The 21,017-nt window shown below is 41.4% G+C and overlaps 1 protein-coding gene across 2 annotated transcripts in view; it reads left to right on the top strand.

Moving 5' to 3' along the window:
* Positions 1-15,767, top strand: part of ASCC1 (activating signal cointegrator 1 complex subunit 1) — a 129,634-nt gene extending 113,867 nt beyond the window's left edge. For both annotated transcript variants that reach the window (XM_066242677.1, XM_066242678.1), the window contains exon 10: positions 15,650-15,767. In XM_066242677.1, coding sequence (XP_066098774.1) covers positions 15,650-15,766 — 117 coding nt within the window. In that variant the 3' untranslated portion in view covers position 15,767. The remainder of the gene's footprint in view (positions 1-15,649) is intronic.
* Positions 15,768-21,017: the final 5,250 nt, after the last annotated feature.

Raw genomic sequence — 21,017 nt, 5'->3', positions numbered from 1 at the left:
TGTTATAATATATAATGCTCCAGTGGTGCTACTGAAGGCAGATTCCCTATGGTCCTGACAGAGGATAAAGTATTTCATATCTTGTTTAATAGGATGACTTAGTTGAAAATCCAAGATAACATGTGGCAGCCTCTCCCATCTTCCTGGGAACCATTATATACCAGGCATTATTTGGACAGCTGCTGCTTGTATGTGTATATATTCTTGCTGTTGCCTGACATTGCTGTAGGGTATCTGATTTGCTCTTTAATGTAGATGCTGCTCTAGAAGTTGGGGTAGAGATAGACTGAGCCTGATGACCTTGTTTTCTCCTCTCTCACTTTGTTCTTTTTCTGAATTTGTTGCTTGGCACAATAGTCAGCCCCTTTATACTCAGTATTCCCAAAGCTGCTTGCCTAGAGACCCCTAGGCCAAGAAGAAATCATCTCTGCCTCTGTCCCCAGTGCTCTCCTCCTGGGATTCCATTCTGCTGACTTGTACTTTCTTTCTAATATATAATGCACAAATCAAATACTTATCTTCTGTTGCATTTGTTTGAGGAACAATTATGAATAATACCTGAAGGAAGATTAGCAAACCAAAAATAGGATTGGTAACATACTTGAATGAACATTAACAGGCGTTCTTCTGAGGGAAAGAATTGATCTGCAGAAACATTACCTGGATTAGCTCCAAAGGGGCACTGGTGGTCGCAGGCTTAGGCATTGAAGAGTCTTTGCTAGCTGGCAGCAACCCAGGGCAGTTTTGTCCTGGTAAAGCAGTAATATTTCTGCCCTAAGACAAAGCTTTCTCTGGAAGAAATTTTGCTGCAAACTGAACTCCCAGCAGTGCATCTCTGATGCTAATTCTGTGGGCTGTGTGGAAGCAGGCAGAGTGTGCTGGTGTGCACTGAGATTAGGTCTAGTTCCTCAGCTGTGTCAGCACAGCCCTTCTCTCCTCCTTCCTCTGACCCCCACCCCATAGTTTTTTTATATGTTTTAAAATTGAAAGGCTCTGTGGGGAGGGAAGTCTTTGGTATTTTGAGTATTGAGGTGCCAGTAGAACTGCCTGGCATCTTGTTTTGTATATAGCGGTTTTAATTCACTCTCTAATAGGTCATTTGGCTTTACCAGCAGAGTCTTAAACTTGATAATCCTTGCATCAGCAGTGTGGCTCAGGCCAAACATCTAAAAATGCAACCCTGATTACTGAAGGAAGTTTCTAAGCCTTCATTCCCTGGCTCTGTTTGTCTGGCTTCTGCTTGGCTCCTCCTGAGGTTAGGCTTAGGTTAACTCTCCTCATGCTCACTGCAGCCAAGACAGACAGGTGGTTTGGGACAGCAGAATGAGTGAGGGAAGTTCACATTCAGATTCCCAGTCCATGCAGGAAGCCTAATAACCTCATATGCCATTTCAGGCAGCGGGAGATGGCATGTGTGCTCTGGTGGTGGCAAGCTTTTTGGTACTCTTTGAATGGAGATGTGCAAAGCAGGAGTGACATGGTGATGGATTGAAAAATCACAGCTCTTTCACCAATTTACAGCCCTCTTGCTTGTTTTCCTTGTGGAGGCAGCTGATGACGTTAACTACTCCTGCAGACTGGGCTGACTTTTCTCCTTGGATCTGAGATGTCCCAGGCCCTCTGGAAGTACAGTGTATCCTCTTTTTTATCGGCTATAATTAGCTATTATTATTTGTTCTGTCACCACTGATTACTGCAATTTGAGGTATCAGGTTAAAAGTGGCATCTTGGGCAAAGTTGGTGCTGTGTTTGGAGGTGATTCTGGGATAGTAAGTACCTGCCAACCACATTGGTTTTTATTCTGAAGTAGATGTTTTTATTCCAATCTTCATATGTTCTGAAGTAGATGTTCCTGTTCTAGTTTTTATTTACCCTGAAGTACATGTTTCTATTTCATTCTTCAAAAATATTACAGCCCTGGGAAACCAGATTATGATTGCAGAGACTGTAAGCTGTCAGTTCCTACTAAACCTTTTTTCTTTTAAGGAACCTCTGCCTTTTGGTTCCTGTAATGATGCATTCACGGGTATAGTCAATGAGTGACAGTAATAATTATAACTCAAAATTCCATCTTATAATTTATCTCATTGTAACTACAGAACATCCTTGTAAATCATTGTCCCTATTTAAAACTGGAGAAATCGGGGTAGGGGCTATGTAATCATTGATAAGAATGCTTTAAAATCTCGTTTGCCCTAAAAACCATTTTCGCCTCTCTCTCCAATAGAAAAGAAATTCCTGTCTTTGGTTTTCAGGTGAAGCTGTGTATATGTTTTGTGTGTATGTAGAGGAATATTGCTTACCTTAGTGTGAATGGACTGAAGTGTATTCTTTTGTGATGATATTTAGAAAGAATTAACAGGATTGTGCCTTGATGAATATTTTAAAAGTAGATGGAAGGAGCCTGACCAGGCGGTGGCGCAGTGGATAGAGCGTTGGACTGGGATGCGGAAGGACCCAGGTTCGAGACCTCGAGATCGCCAGCTTAAGCGCAGGCTCATTTGGTTTGAGAAAAACTCACCAGCTTGGACTCAAGGTTGCTGGCTTGAACAAGGGGTTACTCGGTCTGCTGAAGGCCCGCAGTCAAGGCACATATGAAAAAGCAATCAATGAACAACTAAGGTGTCACAATGCGCAAATAAGAAACTAATGACTGATGCTTCTCATCTCTTTATTCCTGTCTGTCTGTTCCTGGCTATCTCTCTCTCTGACTCTCTCTCTGTCTCTGTAAAAAAATAAATTAGGCCTCACCTGTGGAGGCGCAGTAGATAAAGCGTCGACCTGGAAATGCTGAGGTTGCCGGTTCAAAACCCTGGGCTTGCCTGGTCAAGGCACATATGGGAGTTGATGCTTCCAGCTCCTCCCCCTCCTCTCTCTCTCTCTGTGTCTCTCTCTCCCCCTCTCTCTCTCCTCTCTAAAAATGAATAAATAAAATAAAAAATAAAATAAATAAATTTAAAAAATCCTTTAAAAATAAAAATAAAAAAGGTAGATGGAAGGACTTGACCAAATGGTGGTGCAGTGGATAGAGTGTTGACCTGGGATGCGGAAGTCCCAGGTTCGAAACCCCGAGGTTGCTGGCTTGAGCTCAGGCTCACCACCTTGAGCATGGGATCACTGGCTTGAGTGTGGAATCATAGACATGACCCCATGGTCACTGGCTTGAGCCCATAGGGCGCTGGCTTGAGCCCCAGGTTGCTGCCTTGAGCAAGGGGTCACTGGGTCAGCTGGAGCACCCTGGTCAAGGCACATATGAGAAAGTAATCAATGAACAACTAAGGTACTACAACTACGAGTTGATGCTTCTCATCTCCTCCTTCCTGTCTGTCTGTATCTCTCTCTGTCCCTCTCTTTCTCTTTTGCTTAAAAAAAAAAAAAAAAAAAAAGGTGTAAGGTTTTTTTGACCCTTGGATATGTTGGAGCTCCATTTTCCTTCTTGTCCCTTTGTATCTCCCACATTTACTGTCTTCAGAAGTGTTCTCACATGGAGGCAGAAGAAAGGGTTAATAGTTTGAATTGTGTGTTACCTTGGCAGAAATTTAGAATCATTTTTTAGGTGGGGAATTTTAACAAATAAAACTTTGAAACAATTTATTTGTGGAAAAAATTTATTAATGATCCTAATTCTAAGTGAGATTAGTAATATGATGTTGAAAAGCTGTGAATTTTTTCAATTTTATTACATTTTTTTTCTTTTAAGCGAGAGAGAGCACGAGTGAGTGAGAGAGACAGACAAGAAGGGAGAGAGATGAGAAGTGTCAGTTCATAGTTGCAGCTCCTTAGTTGTTCGTTGATTGCTTTCTCATATGTCACTTGACCCTGGGGGCTTCAGCCAAGCCAGTGATCCCTTACTCAAGCCAGCAACCTTGGGCTCAAGCCCGCAATTTAGGCTTTAAGCCAGCGACCATGGGGTCATGTCTATGATCCCACACTCAAGCCAGTGACCCCACACTCAAGCTGGTGAGCCTGCGCTCAAGCTGAATGAGCCCACTTTCAAGCTGGTGATCTCAGGGTTTTGAACCTGGGTCTTCAGCGTCCAAGGCTGATGCTCTATCCACTGCGCCACCACCTGGTCAGTGACTCTATTACATTTTTAGTCTAGTGTATATATTTTTCTGTTTATACCCAAAGCCTTATTAATCCTGTACCTAAAGTTAATTTCATGAAGAATACTTCTGAAATGTACCATTATTTATTTATTTTAAAATTGATTGTAGAGAGAGAGGAAGAGAAAGAGAAAAAGAGAAACATCAGTTTGTTGTTTGCATTTATTGGTTGATTCTTGTATGTGCTCTGACTAGGAACTGAACCTGCAACTTGGGTGTATCAGTACAACACACTAACCAACTGAGATACCTGGCCAGGGTATTGATTGTAGAGAGAAGGAAGAGAGAAAGAAACAGACAGACAGACAGAGAAACATCGACCTGTTGCTTCTTGTTTTTCAGTTAGGATTTTTCAAGAACTGTGATGATAGCTTTTCACATCATTTGTTTCTCATCCTTAGCCACCAAACTAAGTGAGCACTTTCTTCACTGTCTGATTGTATATGTGTAAACCAAAGGTGGAACTACTTCCCCAGTTGACCTTCTATGGTACAGATTCGTATTTGAGTTGTAAGGTACAGACACTGTGCCTTGACATGGCCTTCTCCTGGCCTGTCTTCTGGGCTTGGTCCCAGAACGCCTTAAATTTCTATTTTAGTGTTTGTGGTCCTGGCCTGTCTTTGTTTCTTATCTTTTAAATTGGGATAATAATGCTCAGCTCTGGTTTTACATCACAGCAAATTTTTGAAGGGTTAATGAGCTGGGCTTTCTTAGGTACTTTTAGATCCTTAGATGAAAGGTATCATTTAACCACAGTGGGCTTGTGCTGGGAGTGCCTTCCCAAAGAGCTCAAATTGCTTGTCAGACTATCTTCCATTTGTCCTCACACCATCCGTGGTAGGGCACTGGTGGGTGAGCATTATTACACTGGGGAACAAAATTTTTGTTGCATCCACAAAAACACTTGTTCTTACCTAATCCAAGTATGCTGATCTCAGATCTGACATTAGTTTTTCTCTGTAAGCTACAATTATTTTCAATTCAAGATTTTAGGTTTTCATCTTATTATAAAATTTTCAACATTTAGTTTAACATAATGAAGTAGAATGTCTGGGCATCATCTTTGTGGAAATATAATAATTTATATAATGCAGTAAATACACTAATACACTAAAAGATATGATTGCATCAGAATTTGTCTACAATTTCAAAATAGAACATATTAAAACACTTATTTTAATCATAAAATTTGCGCAAAACTTATTTAAATTTTATTCAGGCAAAAATTTGCGTTTGTAGCTCTTGTGTTTGAGTACTTGTTGAGGACAATCTCGTTTGATGTTCCAGCAGTAGTCTGCTCATCACTAACAGCTCCAAGATTTTCGGGAAACTTATTAAGGTGACTGTTCAGGAAGTGAATCTTAACGCTCGTGTTACATCCAATGTCACAGAAAGCCAACAGCATCCTTTGAACCAGAAGTTCATAGTTTTCTGCTTTTTTATTGCCAAGGAAGTTCTTTGTAGCTGCCACAAAAGACTGCCATGCTGCTTTCTCCTCCTTATTCATCTTCCTGGCAAATTCTTCATCACGTATGAGGGTTCGAATTTGAGGTCCATCAAATACCTGCTTTTATCTTCTCGAAAGACAGGCAGGAAAAGCAGAAATAATATGTTGAAAGCATTCACTTTCTCTATTCAAAGCCTGAACAAACTGCTTCATTAGGCCAAGTTTGATGTGAAGTGGGGGGAAAATGATCCTGTCTTGATTAACTACAGGTTCATTCACAATATTTTGCATCCCTACTTCCAGAGCTTCACATTTCAGCCACTCCTTCTGTGTCCAGTGTTTCTCCCGAGCTCGGCTGTCCCACAAACACAGAAAGCAAGGATACTTCGTGAAACCTCTCTGTTGTCCTAGCAGGAAATTTACTATTTTAAGATCCACACAAATGATCCAGTTATGCTCCTCATACTTCAGAAAGTTGAGGACAATTTTTATGTCATTATAATCTTCTCGCAGATAAGTTGAATAACCAATCAGAACCGCTGAAAATAGGCAATATATACATGTGTCACAAATGATGAAATATTGCGCCTTTGACGTTGAAGTGTGTAACAGCCACATATATAACAGAAGGTATCAGGACTATTCTTACATTTATGCCTACTTGCAGAAGCCATTATTCAATCTTAAAACAAAATAAGAGGGTGTTTTTATCAGATAATAATTTTTCACATTTAAAAACAACTACAATTATGTAAAAGTGATGTTTGTAAAACATTAATTGCCTTGCGGTTATGTTCAATCCAAGAGTCGTTGCCCTTTAATTCCAATTTAAAAACCAATGCATGCCATTAACTGTAACAAAAAGAAATCAAAATTGCATAAAAACTAGAGCATGCACCAAAAAACAGGTTTCAGATTTGGAATCAGCAATGCTGAAATATATAGAAACAGTTCTAAAATCTCAAGCAACAGAAAATGAAAAGAAAATTGTTCCCCAGTGTTGTTATTAAGTAAAAAATAGTGTTATTACTGTTACTTTTATCTGTAAGTAGGCGTGGGGGTAATTGTGAGAAACAGGAGTTGATCAAACAGATTATGGGAGAAAAACACTGGAAAAACTTCAAAGTAGCATGCATTTGCTATTCCTGTTTACTTTGGGCCGCAAAAGTCTAATTGCCATGCATGTAAACAATAGAAAACATTATTTCTGGGGGAGAAATAGGCCCTAATACTTGCATTAATTGAACACCAGTACTTATTTTCAGTTGTACCAGATTTATGTTCTAAGGGTTAGTTTAACTCAGGTACACCAAGAACAATGAGAAATTTCTCAGATTTTCTTTTTTTTTTTTTTTACAGAGACAGAGAGTCAGAGAGAGGGATAGACAGGGACAGACATACAGGAACGGAGAGATGAGAAGCATCAATCATCAGTTTTTCGTAGCACATTGCGATACCTTAGTTGTTCATTGATTGCTTACTCATATGTGCCTTGACCCGCGGGCCTTCAGCAGACCGAGTAACCCCTTGCTCAAGCCAGCGACCTTGGGTCCAAGCTGGTGAGCTTTTGCTCAAACCAGATGAATCCGCGCTCAAGCTGGCGACCTTGGGGTCTCGAACCTGGGTCCTCGGCATCCCAGTCTGACGCTCTATCCACTGCGCCACCGCTTGGTCAGGCTCAGACTCGGATATTTTGAATCGTCATTTTTTACTTCAAAACTGCATTTCCTATATTGAAGTCATATTGGACTGCAAATAGTTCACTGACGCTACCCAGCACATGTAGTAGATTTCTTTAAAGGAGAGACCTTCCGAGACAATGACATCTACTTTGTCTAAGGTTAAAAGAGAATGAGCTTCTCTGAGAAGCCAATTAGGCAGGAATCCCCACAGACTTGTCCTTACGCTGTTGAAGATTGTCCATTCATTCAGTTTTGTGGGTTGAGGTCACAGATACGAGAAGGTTCTTCTCTACCCTTCACTCTACCCCTGTCTGAGATTTTCAGTCTCATTTTTGCAGCCTAGTCACATGTGGAGTTGTTTCTTGTTGTTGATAATTGTCACAGGGCCCAGGAGGAAGGAGTGGATGGTCTGAAATAAATACAAGGAAAAAATGACCACAGTTGTCCTTTAAATCTAGCTGTTTGTTTCCCTTCAGTGTATACCACTACATTACTAGATATCAATACTTCCCTCTGTGTTCTGCCTAGGAAATAAACATGTGTAAACTAAAAATGGGGGCCTTTACAGATCATGTGAGCAAGGGACAGCGGGATGGTTGGATTTTCCCTTGCAATTTTCCATCAGAGAAGCCTTGGTTTTGACCAGAAACCTTTTATTTTGATGGTCCACATTTCTCTCTTGTTTAATTTTCTAAAGGTGCTAGAGCCTTTAATAAAGGATAGCAGCTGTGTACATAATGCTTTTAAATTATCAAACTTCCTTAGGTTTTAAATTTTCTTAAATTGTTTAAATCAGTATTTATTACAGTTAAAGAACAAAAAGTTGAGTAAATCTAAAGATCTAATTGGCTTTACTGAGCCATCATGAACTGGGCAGCCTTCCATATAACAAGTAGAGCGGGGCTCCGAGAAACCGCAACACAGAAGGGTTTATAGGCAGGAGGAGGACGGGAGAGGAAATGAAGAAGTTATTAGCAAAGAAAAGATTGTTTCAGGCCAAGACATCTTTGGGGGCCCAAAGGGGATGGTAGGAGTCTTATCTTGTAGGTTATCTCCTAGTGCTAATCAAGGAATTTCAAATTCACTGCTTAACATTCACATTCCTGGGAGAGGCTGAAACTGCAATCGAGTATTACTTTACTGTTGTGGGAGCTGATGACTCCATTTTGGGCCTCTTATTTCTTTTTTAACATTATTTACAAGAGATATCACAAATACTGGTAGTCTTAAATTCTATCTTCACTTTCTTATCAAATATTTGTAGCTTTGTGTAGCTGTTCATTGTTGTTTCTTTACAGCAGGCTTTTAAAAATGCTGATTTCCAACACAACAGGGCTCTATGAGTGTGTGTCAGAGAGAAATGTTTTCAGAAAGAAAATGGTTTAGGTTTCAAAATCCCCAAGGGAATTGTTATAAAACAGCAGAGCTGAGAAAAGACTCAACTTGATTTAAAAACCTTGACGTGATTCTTTTTTTAATTTAAATTTTTTCTGTTAGGGCTTTTATTTTCAAAACAATAGACCACTTTGCTGTTCATGACTACTTTAGGCTGGAAAGAGCAACCAACTTTCTTTTTCTTGTAGTTTAAACTTTTTTCTCATTTCTCATTCAGGTTCCTTAATTAAATGGAGCCATTTAGTTGATTTGTGTTTATTTTCAACCAGAATTCAATTAGATTTCTTCCAGTTGAACTAGAGCCAGTTAACTGTTATAATAGGTCCAGCTGACAGTGAAAGTAGGAATGAGGAGTGAAAGGATGAGTTTGTTTCAGTTTTTAGGATATGTGTGGGTGTGGGTCAGGCTTCCTTCCTCACTGTGACTTAAACAGGCCATGCTTTAGGGCAGTGGTCCCCAACCCCCGGGCCGCGGACCAGTACCGGTCCATGGGCCATTTGGTACTGGTCCTCAGAGAAAGAATAAATAACTTACATTATTTCAGTTTTATTTATATTTAAGTCTGAACGATGTTTTATTTTTTAAAAATGACCAGATTCCCTCTGTTACATCCGTCTAAGACTCACTCTTGACAATTGTCTCGGTCACGTGATACATTTATCCTTCCCACCCTAAAGACTGGTCCGTGAAAATATTTTCTGACATTAAACCGGTCCGTGGCCCAAAAAAGGTTGGGGACCACTGCTTTAGGGGACATCACCTGTAGAAAGAGGCTGGAGAGTGCAGGGGTTAGAGTTAGGCTGCCTGGGTTTGAATCTCAGCTTTTCTTTTTTTCTTTTTTACATTATGAATCTCAAGTTTCCACCATTTACTTGCTTATATACCCTTGGGCAGTTACTTAAACCTTTTAAACTTCCCGTTGAGCTATAAAATGGGAGTTAATAATATCTACTTCTTGAGGTTCTGAGGTACAGCACACATGCTGCCTGCAGCCTAAGTCTGGCACACATGCTTGCTCAGTAAATGTTGGCTGTGAAGATCTTTATTGTATTAGTGTTAGTAATATTATGTATGTATTGTTTACCTTGGTCCCTTAATCTGTAACAATATTGGCATTAGGTAACTTTGATTTAAAAATCTCCTGTTATTGTTGTAGGTAGTTAGACAGACATGAGCAGAGCAAGGACCACGGGCCCGAAAGTCGCCAGGGTAGAAAGCTGCAAGTGCCTACGGATGAGTGAAAGAAGGACCTCATCCCCAGGGTAACCTTGCCTCCCCTAGAGCATAACACCGGTCATGCAGAGTAGACCCCGTGCCCTTTTTTTCCCTAGCATGTTGCTAGTCATGCGAGGTAGATCCCCTTAGAGGGGGAATGAACAAGGGGGCCAGAGAATAGCTCTTTAGCACTAAATCCCCAGAACAGTGAAGTTCTGACCAGCATCAAGTACATCTAGCCCTCAGTAGTGTTTCAGCTCCAGGCCCAGAAAAGCAGCAAAAGCAGACAAGCGACGCCACAGCTGCCATTAGGACCAGCAGCATTGACTGATGATCCCCTGCCCTGGCACCGACCAATTAGAAACCACTGAAAGGACATACATCGAAACTGATAAGTGTTCCATTGGGCTTTTCCCCTGAGACCTCCAGATAAATACCCTGAGGGCCAGGACTCAGCAGTGGTTGGGTAGCTGAGTTGGTTAGAGTATCATCCGGATACGACAGGGTTGCGGGTTCAATCCCTGATCAGGGCACATATAGGAATCAACCCATGAATGCATAAATGGGTGGAAGAATAAATTGATGTTTCTTTCTATCTATCTCCCTTCCTCTCTCTCTAAAATTAAAAAAAAAAAAAAAAAAAAAGGACCCAGTGCAATTTGACTCTCTCTATGGAGCATGCCCACACCTTTCTCCACCCGCTTCCCCCAGGTATGTTTTCCTCACCTTTAAGCTCCAAGGGCACTTTTGCCCCTGTAACTTGTTTCCTGTGCCCATTTCTCCTACTGTTCACTTCTTCTACCTCTGTGACTTTCTGAATAAACTTTCTCTTATAGTTTGAGTCTTGGTTCTGAATTCTTTCTTAGCCAGAAAAGTACAGAGGTTGCTGAACTGAGGTCCAGCTGACTCTACCAGTCTAGTCTCTGGTGGCATTTCACTGCCAACATTATGATGCATTTGGGTTCATAAATTCTAAGTTTACATCGTAAAAAACACCATAAATAAAATAAAAAGACAAATGACATACTGAGGGGAAAATATATTTGCAATTTATAACACAAAGGGTTCATTTTCCTAATATATAGAGAACTGCTACTCAAAAACATGGACAGCTAGCTGTGAAGCTTTTTATGATAATATAATTCCACTTAATTGTGCTATAGACTTCATGTCTTTATCTTTTTAGTGAGAGAAGGACAGACAGGAAGGGAAAGAAAGAAGAAGCATCAACTCATAGTTGTGGCACCTTAGTTGTTCATTGATTGCTTCTCATATGTGCCTTGACCAGGGGGCTACAGCAGAGCCAGTGACTCCTTGCTCAAGCCGGAAACCTTTGGTCTCAAGTCAGCGACCACGGGGTCATGTCGATGATCTCATGTTCAAACTGGTGAACTTGGGGTTTCGAACCTGGGTCCTCAGCATCACAGATCTTTGCTCTGTCCACTGCATCACCACCTGGTCAGGGCAGATTTTTATGTCTTTAATATACAGTGTGTCCGTAAAGTCATGGTGAACTTTTGACGGGTCACAGGAAATCAACAAAAGATGATAGAAATGTGAAATCTGCATCAAATAAAAGGAAAACTCTCCCAGTTTCATACCTATTCAGTGCAGTTCGATGTGGGCTCACGCACAGATTTTTTAGGGCTCCTTAGGTAGCTATCCTGTATAGCCTCTACAGACTCGTCACTGACTGATGGACTACCAGAATGGGGTTTTTCCACCAAACTGCCGGTTTCCTTCAACTGCTTATCCCACCGAGTAATGTTATTCCTATGTGGTGGCGCTTCGTTATAAACGCGCCGATATTCACGTTGCACTTTGGTCATGGATTCAAATTTAGCGAGCCACAGAACACACTGAACTTTCCTCTGTACCGTTCACATCTCGACTGGCATGACCGTGGGCTGCTCCGCTGTATACACGGTGTTACATCATTATCTGCGCATGCGCACATGCTGCCACATCATCCTACAAAAACTGGGAGGGTTTTCCTTTTATTTGGTGCAGATTTCACATTTCTATTGTCTTTTGTTGCTTTCCTGTGACCGGTCAAAAGTGCACCATGACTTTACAGACACACTGTATATTCTCAGCGAACCAGGAAAACCCTACATTGGAGAAGAGCTTCAGGCACACACTCCTAAACATACAGCCATGTATGTGTAAACATATCTAAATTTGTCTTGTTTTTCTCTATAAAATGGGTCCCTTTCAGAAATGTTTTGTTGCTATTAATGGTACCCTCATATAACCCATTTACCATGTTGTGGACGAAAAAGGGGCCACATCCTAAACCTGGCTAGCTCAGGGGAGGCCTGCGTGGTGGGCCTCACAAACTCAGAGACCCAAAGTAACCACACAGGATGGTTTGAAATGAAACTTTCTAACTAAAAGTGAGTCATGGTGGGTATCATTTCCTTGTCCTGTAGCTTTCTTTTCTTTTCTTTTTTTTATAAAATGTTTCTTTTATTTATGATATTGTTTTCTTCAATTTATTTTTGTCTTCCTTTTCATTATAAAAATGTTTGTCACCTCAATTAAAAGGATCAGTCTGGTTGCTGCTTTGAGAATAGCCTGGGTGTGGAGTAACAGTTGGGCTGAGGGCAGCAGAGGTGGCGGTGGTAAGTGCCAAGGCAGAGACACCGGATAGGATGGAGGCTTTGCAGTAATGTAGGGGAGAGCAGGCCACAGTCTCCCACCAGAGCAGGAGACCACAGAACCCCTCACTGCTATTGTTAGTTTTTTAATTGTTAACTACTAACTATCCTGTGTCCACCAATGTGAGAGGAGTATGTGTCTATCCATTTTACCAATCGCAGGGATTTCCCTGCTTTGCTTTCTCTCGCCTCCCTAATCAGTCATCAGTGGATTTCATGTAACCCCCTTATGTCTTCCCCTTTAAGTCTAATATATAACAAAAGGTACAAAACTGCCATTCTCTGGAGCATTTTTTCAATCTGTTGACATTTTGCTTCCTGGCAATTGTTGTCAGTTTGGCTCATAAAAATTCTTACAGGTTCAGACGTTTCTTATGTTGACTGTGTCATTTGTGATTTTTTTCTCTTTTTCTTCCTTTCTTCTCTTACCTGGAAAGTCACTGAATGTTTTCTGTGTTTCATTCATAGTATTTCACATGTCCAATATTTCCAGGCACACTACTAGTTAATACTTTAGTCAAGAGACATTTAACCTCTCTCTCAGGACCAAACTGCCACTCTAGTCTCCTTTTCTTTTTTTTCTCTTTTTCACTTCCCCAACCAGCACCACCCCCAGCTTCATTTTCCTAAAAAAGGTTTTCATCTTAGGCTACCAACCTACTCAGAAGCCTTCATTGGTCCTCCCACCCCCTAGAATGAAGTTTGACTTCTGAACTTGACTCTCAGACCCCTTAATCTGATTTACTGTCCTTATATCTCCAGCCTTATTCTTTCTCACTGCTTCTTTCTAGGAAACCCTCTGAACATCTAACCTTGTTCACTTGGTGTGGCCCATCGTGCCCGTTTCTGCCTGCACTCTGCCCTCCCTTCTCCTCTTAGCTGTCTCAGACTGTGCTTGGAGAGGGAAGTCAGAGAGAGGTCACTTTCCAGCTCTCACTGTGGTGTTTCCATCACTTGGAAACAGGCTGCTAATCTTTAAAAAGTAATTTGTTGAAAGTATTAAAAGTTCCCTTTGAGTTTAGTTTTGTCTCATCTTTTATTGCTTCTTTGGTCATGTCTGCTTTGTACCTATAAGGTTGGTTTGCAAAATTGTAAATCTGTCAGTCTCACTGACATGCTTTCACTTCAAATTAACATTCAGCAAAGGGATTAGCAGATAACCTTATCGGGCTGTATTTCTTTATACAAAATGGTGGATGTAGTTTGAACAGGCTACCAAAGCCAGGAAGAGGAGTTAATTGTTTAAATTAATGCAGGCAAGAGCTGATCACCTTTCTGAAAGACAAGACAGTGCAGCACACGAACTTTAAATAGATTTTTGGGGTCAAGTTGATGTCATATTGGAGAATCGATATTTATGGGGTTTTATAAGTTAGCTTATAATGAACCCTAGGCATTTTGCCAGGTCATTAGTTGCAGGAAGAGGAAAGGTGACAGTGGCTGATGTTCATGGCTGTAGAGGTTGTATAAAACTAAGAGAAGAGACAGTCACTTTGAGATGTGCAAAGGTCCTATCCTTAGGTTCTACTCAAACATTGTTGGGTGTGTGTATTGAAAAGCTTTATTGAAAAAAAAAAGCTTTATTGGGATCTTACTGACATTTTGAGAAAGAGCAACAATTGCATCCTAATAGAAGAAGGTAAGCCTTTTCTTCTTTGACACTCTTTATCCTGAGCAGTATGGCTTAGTTTTCCTGGGATGAATTCTGATGTCATTTTGGATTCTGCCTTATAAGTGTGTTCATCACAAGAGCAGGTCTCTCTCAGAGTTCAGCTCATCCTTCCTCTGACACACTGAAAGTTTTTAAAGTGAAGAATTGTACTGAAGAGCATCTACTCTAGGATGCCAGCCTGAATCCAAGTCTTCCGAAAGGTTTTTGATAACTATTATCATTTATACTTGTTATATTATTATTATTATTATTATTTTTAAAGAACAATTAAAAAAATTTTTTTTTAATTTTATTTATTCATTTTGGAGAGGAGAGAGAAAGGGAGAGAGAGAGACAGACAGGGATAGAGAGAGGAGAGAGAGACAGAGAGAGAAGGTGGGGAGGAGCTGGAAGCATCAACTCCCATATGTGCCTTGACCAGGCAAGCCCAGGGTTTCGAACTGGCGACCTCTGCATTTCTAGGTCGACGCCTTATCCACTGCGCCACCACAGGTCAGGCTATACTTGTTATATATTATTTAATAGAAGTGTTGCTCTGGCTGTTTTTTATGTGTAACTGTTCTGTATTCTTTACTGGGTTGTCAGAATAATTTGTCAGGAATCTTATCTTGTATTTATTTTAGTCAGTGCTTCTAATAAATGTTGTTGCCTAGATAGGGGAATGTATTATACCAAATTTTATCCTGGCTGTAACAAAACTAGGCTCCTACATGACTGAAAGTCATAGTAGCAACTCTGTTAGGCCCTATGAATTAGGGTATGTTTTGTTACAAGTTCTTGGTCATATCTGCTCAATAGATATTTTGGAATTAACTTTTCAGACCTCTTTCTCTAGCACATTTTGTCGGAGGAGGCTTTCAGATTAGTCAGAGAGAAGAGCTGCTGTTCTTTCTCACTCTTGCCCCCCCCAAGTTCACTTTTTTTTTTATTTAAATTTACTTGTTCTTTATTTTTATTTTTTATTTTATTTTTTTGTATTTTTCTGAAGCTGGAAATGGGGAGAGACAGTCAGACAGACTCCCGCATGCGCCCGACCGGGATCCACCCAGCACGCTCTGCCCACCAGGGGGCGACGCTCCGCCCCTCCGGGGCGTTGCTCTGTTGCGACCAGAGCCACTCCAGCGCCTGAGGCAGAGGCCAAGGAGCCATCCCCAGCGCCCTGGCCATCTTTGCTCCAATGGAGCCTTGGCTGCGGGAGGGGAAGAGAGAGACAGAGAGGAAGGAGAGGGAGAGTGGTGGAGAAGCAGATGGGCGCTTCTCCTGTGTGCCCTGGCCGGGAATCAAACCCGGGACTTCTGCACGCCAGGCCGACGCTCTACCACTGAGCCAACCAGCCAGGGCCTCCAGTTCACTTTTGAGAATAAATACTGAAAAGAAAAAGCATGAGAGGTTTGTTGAGAAATTGAAGTTTAATATTTCCACCTGTAATTTTCTTTAGATATTCATTCTGGGTTTTTATTCTTCCTTTTCAGCTGTTTGAGAACTTCTCCTTTGGTACCCTAAAGCTTAATTCAATACACATTTCTCAGAGGTTCACAGTAGACAGCTTTGGAAACTACGCCTCTTGTGGACAAATCGACTTCTCCTGAGGTGGATCTTGGGAAGCACTAGGAGTTGAACATCGTCACAAGGTGCTGAGGGAAAGTATCTTCATTGTAATTGTCAGGGAGGGATGTGAAAGTTGGATGCTGACTTTCCTGGGTGGTTCCCCATGGACTCGGTAGTCTCTCTGGGGGTTGTCCAGTCAGACCATCAGCTGAGATGGTTGTGGATACAAGGAGAACTGTGCGTGTAATCATTGGCTTGTTCATCTTTTGCAGAGTCTACTCTTCTTTCCGAAGCTCTTTTCTGGAAATGTACCTCTGAAGCCTTTTGGAGCTCAGATTCACAGTATTTCTCATATACCTACGGATTTTGCCCCAGCCATTAAAGTCATTGGTATTAATAGTTTAAAAGAGAATTAAAGCTGTGTAGTTTTATTATTCTCTTCCTCTGAATATGATACCTGTAATTTTTAGAAGGTTTGATTTTTCCCCCCTTCCTCTTGTACCTTAAATTTTTGTGTGTGTGATAAAAATAAGCATTTATTGAACACATACTATGGGCCAGGCATGTACATATTACTATATTTAATAATATTACTAAATTATTATTACACTTATTGTTAATATTATTATCACTGGCAGCACTATGAGGGAGGTACCAATACAATTCCCATTTTACATATGTAGAAACTGGTCAGGTAACTAGCTGAAGGTCACATAACCAGGCAGTGGATAGTGCCAGGATCTGAACCCAGGCAATCTGGACTCTTCAACACTGCTAAGGTGCTGGCCTACAGCAGGGCTAGAGAGAGGCCAGGCACAGAGAGTGGGAACTGCGGGGTTACAGCTCTCCCACACTCTCCTAGGACCAAGCAGGAGGCTGTCCACTCTGGAGGATACAGGACTCACATAGTGCTTTGAGAACCTGGGTTTCTTTTTTTTTTCTTTTTTTTTTTTTTTTGTATTTTTCTGAAGCTGGAAATGGGGAGAGACAGTCAGACAGACTCCCGCATGTGCCTGACCGGGATCCACCCGGCACGCCCACCAGGGGGCGATGCTCTGCCCCTCCAGGGGGTCACTCTGTTGCCACCAGAGCCACTCTAGCGCCTGGGGCAGAGTCCAAGGAGCCATCCCCAGCGCCCGGGCCATCTTTGCTCCAATGGAGCCTCGGCTGCGGGAGGGGAAGAGAGAGACAGAGAGGAAGGAGAGGGGTAGGGGTGGAGAAGCAGATGGGCACTTCTCCTGTGTGCCCTGGCCGGGAGTCGAACCCGGGACATCTGCACGCCAGGCCAATGCTCTACCACTGAGCCAACCGGCCAGGGCGAGAACCTGGGTTTCTTATGCATGCTTCCTTGTACACAAAATTTTAGTTACTACCCAAGATTTTATTGTAAAAAACACAGAACATAAAATTTACCATCTTGGGCCTGGCCAGTTAGCTCAGTAGTAGAGTGTCAGCCTGGTGTGTAGATGTCCTGGGTCAATTCTCAGGGCACACAGAAGAGGCAACTATCTGCTTCTTTACTCCTGCCTATCCTCCCCCTCCTTTTTCTCTCCCTCTCTCTCTTACACTCTCTCTCTCCCTTCCACTCTCTCTCTCTCTCTCTCTCTCTCTCTTCCCATAGCCATGGCTTGATTTGTTCGAGAGAGTTGGCTTTGGGCACTGAGGATGGCTTTATGGCCTCCTTCTCAGACACTAAAAAAAGCTCCGTTGGAGCAACAGAGCAGATGGGCTGAGCATCACCCCCTAGTGGGCTTGCCAGGTGGATCCTGGTCTGTCTCTGCCTCCCCTCCTCTCACTGAATTGAAAAATAAGTTTACCATCTTAACCATTTTTAAGTGTACATTTTAGGTCCTGGCCGGTTGGCTCAGTGGTGGAATGTCGGCCTGGTGTGCAGGAGTCCTGGGTTAAATTCCCGGCCAGGGCACACAGGAGAAGTGCCCATCTGCTTCTCCGCCCTTCCCCCTCTCCTTCCTCTCTGTCTCTCTCTTCCCCTCCTGCAGCCGGGGCTCCATTGGAGCAAAGTTGGCCCAGGCACTGAGGATGGCTCCATGGCCTCTACCTCAGGCTCTAGAATGACTCTGGATGCAACAGAGCGACGCCCCGGACGGGCAGAGCATCGCCCCCTGGTGGGCATGCTGGGTGGATCCTGGTCAGGCGCATGCGGGAGTCTGTCTGACTGTATCCTCGTTTCCAGCCTCAGAAAAATTAAATAAATAAATAAATAAATAAGTGTACATTTTCATCTTGCAAGACTGAAACTCTGTCCATTAAACAGCTCCCCTTTTCCCTCTCCTCAAGGCCCTGGCACCTACCCTTTTACTTCTGCCTTTATGAATCTGACTGCTGTAGATACCTCATAGAAGTGGAATCATACAGTATTTGTCTTTTTGTGATTGGCTTATTCTATTTAATATAGTCTTCAAGGTTCATCCATGTTGTAACATTGACAGAATTTCCTTCCTTTTTAAGGCTGAGTAATATTTCATTGTATTATATATGCCACATTTTGCTTATCCATTCATCCATTGTGAACACTTGGGTTCCCTGACATCTTGGCTTTTTAGTGCTGTATGAACATATGAAATATCTCTTCATGACCCTGCTTTCAATTCCTTACTATACAGAATTTTATCTTTAGCAAAATAACTGTTAAAACTTTTACTTTTTACTTTGATCTGTCCTTTTTTTCCTGATGTTAGTATGTTTTTAACATTTGTTACATTCCTTCCTTCACCCTACCTCACCTCGCCACCGATGCAGTTGCCCATTTATGTTTACTTCTCAGGGCAGTGGCAGGAGAAGCAGTGGTATAGCAGGGCTGTGGAAGGCTCCCTGGGAAAACGTGGGCTGCAGAGCTGCTTGGTCCTTGCCGCAGACCAGCAGAGGAGGGGCTCTCGGTGCAGCCCTGCTCCCCCAACAGTGCTGCTCTCATCACCAGGAGCTCTTCCCATCCCTCTCACCTTTCATGTTGTGACACTCCCCTCCCCTCCTCCAGCCTTTATCCCTCCGTGTTGTCTCTTTGTTTCTCTGTCCTTCATTCCTTATTCTTATCTTGCTCCTTACTTTCTTCTGTTTAAGAAATTTGTTTCTGGACACTGTGTGTCAAGGTTACTATATAGTGAGGTTATATATACACAACACTCAGATTTGTTTACCACTGTGACTATACAGATCATTTGTGAATAAACAAATTTCTAAAAATAACTGTGTTCTCTAGTATTCTAGTGCAGTTTTATGGTTGAGCCCCTTAGTGTGTGTTTGGGATACAGTGTTGCCATCGCTCACTTATTGGCAGAGCTGCATCATTAATCAGAACTCACGTACTGGTGCCTGTAGGTTTGGTTTTCCCGAAACACTTTGTACTAGTAATATTCATTTTTTATATAAGTTAAGATTTCACCATGCTTACCTCTGATTGTTAGATGGCACCTAGGAAGGAGTGCTCCCAGAGGTAGTTTTGAATAGGGAAGTCGACCTCAGGGTTCAATGTCCTCATCTCATCTTGGTGCTACTTTTGTTTTACTGGTTTCTTTCTGACAGCTGCCTCTAGGCCACCTTGGCAGGAGGGAACGATGTCAGAGATTTATGGATGTCAGAGAGTTATGACTTGGGTTTTTAATAAATTAAATTTTTTTGTGTGTGTTTGGAAAATGTAACTATATATCAAATACTAAATTGTTACTAGAATTGGAAAATCTGTTATTTAGAATTTAGAGGTAACTATTTAAGGACATATTGTATTGTTAAGTAATTTTTCACAAATAATTTGCTCTTTCAGTCTCATTCTCATGACTGACTGTACAGTGGATTTTTCCAGAGGCTACACGACATATTAATTATCTCTCTGATGGTTAATGGAGCATGTGCTTTTGTATTTTTGTGTGTTCTAGAATTTTATAAGTTGGTAGGTATTGGTAGAATTGGGAAATTTTTAAATTTATCTTTAATCTTTTCTTTCTAGAATTCTGTAGACAAATTTTTGAGACTATATCTCTAAAGAAAATAGTTTTAACTGCTGTTGAAGTTAAATATATAGAATATATATTTAACTATATAATATTATTTAACTATATAATCTATATAAATATATAGACTATATAAATATATATGGAATAACAGGTAATTCTAATATAGAACTTGTGTGAAAATGCAACAGTGGTAGAAAGCAAATGATTTTTAATGGAGCTAAGAGTTTCTCAAGATTCAGGGTCCCCTCTCACCAAATTGTAATGGGGTATATGTTGGAGGACTTGCTACTGTGTTTGTAGTCAGATCTCCCTTAATATTACCACTTTCCAATTCATTAAAATAGAGTTAAATTGCACCTAACATTGTTACAGCTGGTTTTTGAAGCCCCGATTTCACTCTCAATTCTAGAAGAGGAAGAGGGAAAATGAATTTCTCACCCTGATCATTACGTAGTCTGTGTCGTTAAATTATGAACTTTGTTAGGGAGAATAATTTTGATTTTTTTTTTTTTTTGGAGAGAGCATATTAAGTTACCCCCAAATGATCTCCATACTCATGGTAGAGACATGCTAAATATTATTAACAACATTTACTTTATTTTTTAATGTTTTTAAGTGAGAGGAGGGGAGATAGTCTCCTGCATGCGCCCTGACTGGGATCTACCCGGCAGTCCTCCATCTTGGGCTGATGCTCAGACAGCTTCCTTGGCGCCCAGGACTGATGCTTGAACCAGTTGAGCCCCTGGCTGCGAGAGGGGAAGAGAGTGAGAAAGGGGAGAAGGAGAGGAAGAGAAGCAGATGGTTGCTTCTCTTGTGTGGCCTGACTGGGGATCAAACCTGGGACGTCTCTATGCTGGAACAATGCTCTATCCACTGGGTCAACCAGCTAGGGCTAATATTTATTTTTAAGTGAGTTCCAAAGTTTGGACATTGATGAGAATCCAGCTTCATGATGACACAAAGCTTGGTTCTTACACTGTGCTTTTTTCCTGGAGTGAAAGGAAACCTGATGGCACGGAGGCGCACTGCCTTGAGGAGCATCTCTTATTTTCTCTTTTGACGCCTGAGATGTAGATAGCCACGCCCAGGGATGCTGTGGGTAAGAGAAGGGCTGGTGTTGTGGTTATTTTTATTAATCTTTTTTTCTGTTGTTTTTAATAAAGTGTTTTTTAAACAAATATATGGTAAGTTCACTTTGTGAAAAATCATCAGGTTATATACATTATATGCTTTTTTCAATGTATATGTTATACTTTAAATATTTGTTATAAAATAAGTGTCATCATTCAGAGGTTACTACTCTCTATACATTTAAGCACATATT

This window comes from Saccopteryx bilineata, chromosome 9 (genome assembly GCF_036850765.1).
Source record: "Saccopteryx bilineata isolate mSacBil1 chromosome 9, mSacBil1_pri_phased_curated, whole genome shotgun sequence".
Taxonomy (NCBI): Eukaryota; Metazoa; Chordata; class Mammalia; order Chiroptera; family Emballonuridae; genus Saccopteryx; species Saccopteryx bilineata.
The sequence above is the reverse complement of the archived record's forward strand: the minus strand, read 5'-3'. Positions and strand labels throughout refer to the sequence as shown.